This window comes from Microtus ochrogaster, chromosome 10 (assembly GCF_000317375.1).
Source record: "Microtus ochrogaster isolate Prairie Vole_2 chromosome 10, MicOch1.0, whole genome shotgun sequence".
Classification (NCBI taxonomy): domain Eukaryota; kingdom Metazoa; phylum Chordata; class Mammalia; order Rodentia; family Cricetidae; genus Microtus; species Microtus ochrogaster.
The window spans coordinates 7,594,055-7,602,891 of record NC_022016.1 but is presented as its reverse complement, the minus strand read 5'-3'; the positions used below and the strand labels follow the sequence as shown (position 1 = coordinate 7,602,891).

The 8,837-nt window shown below is 48.5% G+C and overlaps 1 protein-coding gene across 1 annotated transcript in view; it reads left to right on the top strand.

Moving 5' to 3' along the window:
• Positions 1-8,837, top strand: part of Znf618 (zinc finger protein 618) — a 91,012-nt gene that overhangs the window by 28,749 nt on the left and 53,426 nt on the right. Inside the window, exon 3 of the mRNA XM_013348221.2 lies at positions 924-1,183. Within this exon, the coding sequence (XP_013203675.2) occupies positions 924-1,183 (260 nt within the window). The remainder of the gene's footprint in view (positions 1-923; positions 1,184-8,837) is intronic.

The following is an 8,837-nucleotide window of genomic DNA, read 5'->3' as shown; positions in this document are numbered from 1 at the left end:
GATCGGATTAATACAGACAAATGGGTATAAGTTTATATAACTTTAATGTAAATAGCACACTCATGCAACTAGAGTTCCAGCGATGCACAGAAACAGGAAACAGGAAAAAACGGGCCGCAGCATCTGCGCGCCCCAATTTAAGTAAACATTTGCCCGAGGCCGTCCCGCCCCCAAAAGGCGGGCTCTCTCTACATCCTCTCAAATGGAAGTCGTGAGGATAGTTCTCTTACTGAAAGGATGTGGGAGTCCACGGAAAATAATGTGGAAAGAGTGACACGGGTGTGGGTACCAGAGCCTTGGCTGCGTGTGTTCACCCGCAGCTGCCTTTAAGGCCTAGGCAAGTCATGGCTCTTTTCCAGCTACAGAATGCACTCAGCTTCCCGGCCAGTTCCATCTGACCTCAGTTCCCTGGGGATGCTCTCGAATGTTTGGAGAGCAGTCCTGTGCCAAACCGTTGGCTCTCCGACACCCTCACCACGAGAGCCTCTTGGGGCTGGTGTTTTCCCAGCTAAAGTGGGAGTAGAGAAGAGCTTGGATGTGATCTGAGGTCCTGCTGCCAAGGAACAGAAACAGCGTGAGATGCTTGGCATGCTGGTTACGCTGCTCAGAGTGCTGTTGGCAGGCACTGGCCCAGCTTGGCCTGGGACTTGTTAGAAATAGAATCTCAGGCACTGGCCCAGGCTGCCTGAACCAGACCCTGCATTTATGAGAACCCATAGCTTGTACAAATGACAGGAGGTCACATGGGTAGTCCTGGAAGTCTGTAGACCTCCACTTATACAGACGTAAAATGGAGCTGGTGGGGAGACCAAGGAGCCTCCATTTACATTCAGTACAGAGCCTTGTTGTAAGACTGTCTGGTGCTAAGGGCTGGTGGGGCTCCTGTTGCAGATTCCCTCTGAATGGCCTCTCTTTTTTCCCAGGGAGCGCTTGAAGCGCAGTCAGAAGAACGCCAAGGTGGAGGGCCCGGAGCCAGTGCCTGCTGAGACCTCGGTGAGTGCCGAGCAGGGGACGATGACGGAGGTGAAGGTGAAAACAGAACTAGCAGACGACTACATCCAGGAGGTCATCTGGCAGGGCGAGGCCAAGGAGGAGAAGAAGGCAGCTGGCAAGGACGGAGCTGGTGATGTGCCTGCTGAAATCTGTGTGGTGATTGGTGGTGTCCGCAACCAGCAGACCCTTGGTGAGTGCCTGCGTGAGGACCAGGATGAGGGCAGAAGTGTGTGCCCAGAAAGAGGCTGGCATCTCTGAGAGAGAACTTCTGTGTCTTGCTGAGAGTTGCCTTTGCCTATTGAGTTCTAGCCTGGAGAGGTCATTTTCTGATGTGACAAGACCCCATGCTTCTGTAAAGCCTTTGTTGAGGTCCGATACTTAGAATGTCTGCTGGCCCCCATCATACCTCGAGGCCCCCAAGCTCCTGGTGGGGACAAGTATAAGCCCTTACTGCTTGCTTGGTATCCTGAATGCATGTCCTGTCTGCCTTGTCCCTGGCTTGACAGGGAACTATGGGGCAAGTACTGACCCTGGTCAACTTTTGATCGGTGACAGGTAAGTGTCTTCCCACACTCTAAGGCAGTAGTGATTGAAGTACTCACTCAGATAGTCACAAGGCCTGACTGGCTGACTTAGCATATGTAGAGAGAGCCTGCAGGACACGAGATGGGGCAGAGGGCAGTTGTTCTACACCACAATGCTCGACAGCCTCTTGAGAGTCACCTCAAGAGGGACCCCGGCTCAACCCTGCCAGATCTCTGCACAGATCCTATGCCCAACATGTGAACATATTGGTGTGAATTCTTTTGGCTTTCAACATTGGCTCCCAGATTGATTTTTCAGATCTGCCAAACAAAACATATTGTTGGTTTAACAACTTTCTATGAACCACAGCTTTGAATACCAGGGATAGTGAGACAAGGCCCTGCTCCCTAGTCTGGCCCCACACGTCTATCTCCACCCTTCCTTCCTCCATGGTTGCCATGCGCAGTGTTCACAGGCATGCTCCACCATCGCCATCTACCCTTCTCTGACTCCTAGGCCCCTGTGTCTTCCTGGCTCACTTACTGTCTGCAGCCTGCAGATCCTCATGTCCCTGTTTCCAGTGCCCTTTCTCCTTAGCTGCTCACCTCGGCCTCCTGCTCTCTTTCCCCTCTTCTTCCATGTCACCGTGTGCATCACCACAGTATCCCGTGACCAGCCACACTTTTGTGTCTCTCTGCCTGACATACCCTGCTCAGCTGGCTACAAGGAAACCATAGTGAATAAAACCCAGAGACTGTGTTGTCCTTTTCAAACCTTGAGACCGACTCCTACCATCTCCAGAAAGGTGGCCCTAGCACTGGGGTACTCCATTGTGCCTATGTTTTTGGCCTCTGATCATCCCAGACCTCTCATTACAATGTTCATCCTGTCTGCTCTTCCTGCGTCCCCTTCTAGGTTTACCTCCGCTCATTTCCTAAGCTCAGCTTGTCGTTCAAGGCCAGTTCCAGGGCCACCTCCCTCCTTCCCTGATCTGTGGTCCGAGGAATCTACATGAGTTGTGCCTATCCCTTGTCAGGTTGGCCATTTTCACAGATGGCCCGATGACAGAGGATAGCAAGCTCTAGGTGAACTCAAGCAGGCCACTGTCTGCTAGAGCCGGAAGGAAGAGGTACAGAGTTCATGTACAGCTGTCAGGCCAGCTGTGAGGAACCTAGAAGGTGCCCACATCCCAAGGATAGCATGAAGGAAAATTGGGCATGAGAAGATACTTGGTGGGGAGCCTTGCTTGACCTCTGCCCCTCAGCATTTACTCCCCAAAGCCGAGGACTAAACTTCCTCCAGCATCTATGAATGGAGGAAAGGGTGCATGCTTATTCTCACTGACGAGGATATGTTGATACTCTTTTAGCCAAGCAGCCATTGCTGCCCTTCCCAGGGTGTCCTGTGAAGAGTAACTATGTGCAGATCCCGTCAGGGAGGCCTCTAGCAGGCAGGCCAGAAAAAAGTAGACAGCCTTCGCTGAGCCAATGGCCCACACAGTGGAGGCCCTGTGCCCTCGTATGCGTTTCCCACTCAGCTGCTGCTCAGCAATCAGGGCTTTGCCTCACTGTCTCAGTGTCCTTTGCACTGAGATGAGGATGCACCGTGGCAACCTCATGGATGTGGGATGTGGTGGGCAGAACAGTGGGAACTCACTTCTGTGGTGTCTGTGATGGGGAGCACTCTCATCTCAGTGGTGCCTGTGATGGGGAGCACTCATCTTGGTGGACCCTGTGATGGGGAGCACTGATCTCTGTGGTGCCTGTGATGAAGAACACTCATCTCTGTAGAGCCTGTGATGGGGAGCACTCATCTTGGTGGAGCCTGTGATGGGGAGCACTCATTTCTGTGGAGCCTGTGATAAGGAGCACTCATCTCTGTGGAGCCTGTGATAGGGAGCCCACCTAGGACCTCTGACTCATGGAATGAGAGCTCTGTATACCGCAGTGCCCACCATACAGATGGCTCATGTGAGAACATGGTAGGATATGTGCTAAGTACCTGGTGCTGTGCCCAGTGATGCATGGAAAAGCTCTCAGTAGTATAGTCTGAGTGTTGGTAATTGTGGTTGGAATTCTCTTTGAGCCACCAACCAGCTCTCAAATAATGACATGGAGACTTCTTACTAATTATGAAAGCTGGGCCTTTAGCTTAAGCTTGTCCCACTAGCTCTTACAACTTAATTTAATTTGTTTCTGTTCATCTACATTTGCCTCATGACTTTTTATCTTTCTTTCATTCTGCATGTCTGACTCCCTCCAAGTCTCCCTGGGCTTTCTTCCATTCTCTATGTCTGACTCCCTCCAAGTCTCATTGGTGTCTCTGTGCACCTTGATTATCTCCTCCTACTTCCTCTCTTTGTGTCCAGAATTCCCGCCTATACCTCTTGCCTAGCTATTGGTCATTCAACTTTATTGGTCAATCACAGCAATACATTTTTACACAGTGTACAAATTCCCACCTTTTGCCTAAATAGAAAGGAAAAGTTTTAACTCTAACATAGTAAAACTATATACAATAAAAACAATTACCAGATAAGAATTATATTTACAATATCTAGTCCATTTGTATTTGGCAAATTCAGAGAAAATACTCCATTATTTATTCTATGTTGGTGAGTCCAAACTTTTGCACCCAATTTACCTTCTGTCATAGCTAAGGAAAGCTGTAACTATAACTACCTGTGTCCAACTCCATCAAAGACCCCAGAAGGATATAATATTACCTGAGTAAACAGGAGATGCCGTGTAAGGGATTTCTAAATCTAGAAATGACAGAGACATATGATGGCCTAGACAGTCACCCAACATTCCTCTTCAACATTGGGGCATCCATCTACCACCTAGAGGCATAGAAGATCTGACAGACTTTTCTATGCAGCAGGAATTTTGGAAATATTTGGCAGTCTTTTTCCTTTGTGTCCTGTTTGTCCGGTTTGTACAGTATACTGTTAGCAGTTGAGGCAAGGGCAGTCTCTTGCCCAGATGGCCAGATTTGTCACAATGAAAGCAAGCTCCATATGGAGGTTCTTCTACACCCACAATCCTTTCAAGACGTAGATTGGAGCTGCCAGGACAGTGTCTCACTGTCATGAAAATACTTAGGTAGGTCTCTGAAGCATTTGAAGGTTACCTATCTAAAATATCTCTGTTTGACCTTGAAAACATAGCTAACATGACTGCAAGTTTGGTTGTTAAAGGTCACTAACTACTAACCTGCATTTTAAAAAAATTATCCTAACCAGTTTGTAATAATAGCTTTCAAGAACTAGAACTTTACATTGCATTTTTAAATGAACTGCATAGGTACAGTACCTTAAACAAGAGTAGGAACACACACACACACACACACACACACATGGTAGAACAAAATTAACCTGAAATTTGTATCAATGTACAATAGTCCATGTCCATATCAACGTAAAATATTTGAGATGAATAGTTGCCTTTCTATCTTATATTCCTATCCCCACTAAATGATGACAAATATCTATAACCCACCAAATTTACCAGAAACCACCGGTCACTGTATTCTCTAGACTGCTTCCTAGAGGTGACGACATCTCCAGAGGACTCTGAGAAAGTTGAGACATTGGTCAAGTCCTGAGAAACCTACCTAGCTCCAACATTGTCAGTCCCCGAACTGTTCACATGCAGAAGTCTCAGCACATATGCCAGCTGTCTTGTAGATTTTCCTGGTTATTTCTTTACGTCTGTAGCCAGATTTTCAGGAGGTCTCTCCCGATCAAATCTGATTTCTACTAACCTTGAAGGAATCCTCCCAGTGCAATACATTTTCTGGAATTATATTTTAAAGTTCAGACACCCTTAATGTGTGTAGGCCCTGTAACTCAGCAGTCCCTTTACCATCCAGTACCACTCAGCAGCTGCCATTCTCTCATCCGCATTCAAAAGATCCAAGTCAACACAGCACCAGGATGAAGACACCCGGTGTATTCCCCATCTTCATGTGACTGTTTTCTTCTCTTTCTCAAGCACCTACACACATTTTACACCACACTGTAACTTGTTTAGAGGTTGTTTGTCGGTCTGAACCTGCTTTGCTGTGCACCTATAGCATTCTGGACTGTGTGAGTGGCAGCTAGGTCCCCACCGTGCCACTCTGGCCATTGGTTCCACCCTAGCCTCGGGTTTATAAGAGCTGAGCTTTAAGCTCACAGGCCTGACCAAGAGCTGTGTTTAATGGAGAGCTTCATGTAACCCCCCAGGTTCAGGAAGATGGTGCCCGCACCATGCAGACATTCTTACTTGGCTTGTTCCTTCACAGTGCTCACTGTGTGTTATGAGCACAGGGCTACTAGGAAGCCATGTCAGGTTTTCCCCAGCTCTCTCAGGCCCTACATAGAAATACATGCCCACAGTGGGTATCAAATGTAGCGTGCTTTCTTGGACCACTGTTGACAGAGCTTTCTGTCCCTCACAGTCCTACAGTCATTCAGTCCTAAAGAAACACACAGAGGCTACATTAATTATAAACTGGTTGGCCTATTAACTCGGGCTTCTTATTAACTAATTCTTACATTAATCCATAATTCTTGTCTGTGTTAGCCACTGTGTTAGACTCCTGGTACCTTTTATCAGTGAGTCATTCTCATCTTGCTTCCTCTTGGTCTGAGTGACGACTGCAGACTGAGCCCTTCCTCTTTCCAGAATTTTTCTATTCTGGTCACCCCACCTATACTTCCTGTCTGGTCACCCCCGCCCCATACTTCCTGCCTGGCTACTGGCCAATCAGTGTTTTATTAAACCAATACAGGGTACAAGACCATTGTCCCACAGTAGACCACAGCCCCCAAATCATGACATGGTGACCTATTATTAATTGTGAATGCTCAGCCTTAGCTTATAGGCTTGTTTCTAGCTAGCTTTTTAGAAAGAAAAAACTTAGCCCATTTCTATTAATCTGTGTGCTGCCCTGAGGCTGTTTACCTAATCTACATACTCTCTCTCCTGTTTTCCTGATTCCTCCATGGCTGGCTGACCGGCTGACTGGCTCCCCTTTTCCCTCTGTCTGCCAGCCTCACATGTCCCTCCTCTGCCTTGCTATCAACTGTTCAGCTTTTTATTACACCAATCGCAGCAATCCATCTGCACATAGTGTACAGATATCCCACAGCAGGTGATGTGATGTACCCCTTCAGTGCTTGCTTTTTCCCTAGTCTAAGGACTAAGTCAGCGTGGTATGGACTGCGCAGGGATAAGAAGGAAAACCATCACCAGACATTCCCTTCTAGCTTGGGCTCCCCAAAACTCAAGTCTTGGATAACTTGGGTAATTTACTCATGACCTTTTCTTAGCACACACCCCAAAGATGACCTCAAAGCAAGCCACTATTTGGAAAGCTGTGCCCCTCTCCTTTCCCCAAGGCAGGTTTTCCTCCTTGTGTGGTTTGTGCAGAGGGCTGGGCTCAGAGAAAGCTATCCTGATCTTGTCACCAACCAAGAAAGTCATGGAAAGAACCCAGTGATTGTCTGTGCTATGGGGGGGGGAAACAAACTCATCTCTTGCTGGCAGTGATTTTCCCTGAAGCCCCAGCCCCATCAAGTGTTGAGGGTCTTGAAGAGTTGACTGTCGGAGTCTGTGCTGGGGTTATGCGTGGAGTGGGACTGTGCACGCTGCCATGTGAGCTGACCCAGTCATTTTTAGGGAGGCGAGTCTTGTGGAAAGCAGCAGAGTCCATAGCCACACAGCACAGTGGTAGCATGTTGCTCCTGTTTCAGAGAGCCGACTCCCTATAGTGTCTGCCTTGCCCCTGCTTGTGAGCGTAAGTGAGGGTGACAGGAAGTTCTAATGTGTATGCCTCCTGTGCCTGTTGTCTGAGTGTGCTGAGTTCATGCTCTTGACACACTTGGCAGTGAGCATGTGCTTTGCTCGTCCAGCACATTCAGAAACAGGCTCTGTGACTGAATATAATAGTGTCCCTGTCCAGTCACACAGCTCTGGGCATTGGGGGCCCAGATGATTTTTCCTCCCTTGGAGGAACCAGAGTCATGGCCTTATGGATGGTATTGTCTGGGAGAATCCTGCTGCAGGTGTTGGTACCCAGAAGGCTGGCTATTGCCTGGAGAGGGCCTGTGCTGAGAAGAGCATGTCAGTGCAGGTATAGCTGGCATGGGATTTTTGGGCCAGACCCAAGGTACATTTTTTAGCAAGAGCAGAGATGGTATTGAGGCTGACAGTGTTGTTATATAAAATCAGAAGTGAATGGATGAGTTCACGGATGCCTTGCTCCTCTGACAAGCTATAGGCACAGCTCTGCCCTGAAGCCTGGGGAGGGGCTCGAACACGAGGTTTCAGCTCCTTTATGAAGGATGACATACACTAAGGACCCCTGTACACTGTCCCATCGGTAGGCTTCCTGTTCACAGTGACAGAGCTAGTGAGCAGTCTTGCCTCCTCTGGACTCTGATTCTTGTGAAGTCTGAACCAACCAGGTCGTTTCCGGGTGTTAACCAGCATGGGGAAGCCAAGGACTGTGAGTTCTTTTTTTTTTAATTTATGTATTTATTAAGGATTTCTGCCTCCTCCCCACCACCGCCTCCCGTTTCCCTCCCCCTCCCCTGATCAAGTCCCCCTCCCTCATCAGCTCGAAGAGCAATCAGGGTTCCCTGACCTGTGGGAGGTTCAAGGACCACCCACCTCCATCCAGGTCTAGTAAGGTGAACATCCAAACTGCCTAGGCTCCCCCAAAGCCAGTACGTGCAGTAGGATCAAAAACCCTTTGTCATTGTTTTTGAGTTCTCAGTAGTCCTCATTGTCCGCTATGTTCAGCAAGTCCGGTTTTATCCCATGCTTTTTCAGACCCAGGCCAGCTGGCCTTAGTGGGTTCCCTATAGAACATCCCCATTGTCTCAGTGTGTGGGTGCACCCCTCGTGGCGATGAAAGGAGACAGAGACAGAGACCCACATTGGAGCACAGGACTGAAATCTCAAGATCCAAATCAGGAACAGAAGGAGAGAGAGCACGAACAAGGACTGTGAGTTCTGGAGAAGCAACAAGCCTGTAGGGGACGGGGAGCAGGGTGACGAAGGCTACATACCCACCACCTACAGTATTTCAGGACACTAAACATACACATTCCAGGAGGCCTAGCCAGTGTGGAGTAGCCAGCAGGAAGTCACTTGTGACAGAAATTGTTTGGTAACCAAATATAACCTGTGAGGGAATGGGTTTCTGGTCCTGGAGGTGGGCAGACAGAGAGGAAGGATGGCAGCCAGCAGCTATAAGGAAGGAAGAAATTAAGGGCCAAATGGAAACTAGATTCTGCAGGGAGGTTTCCTAGGCAGTGAATAGGTGTG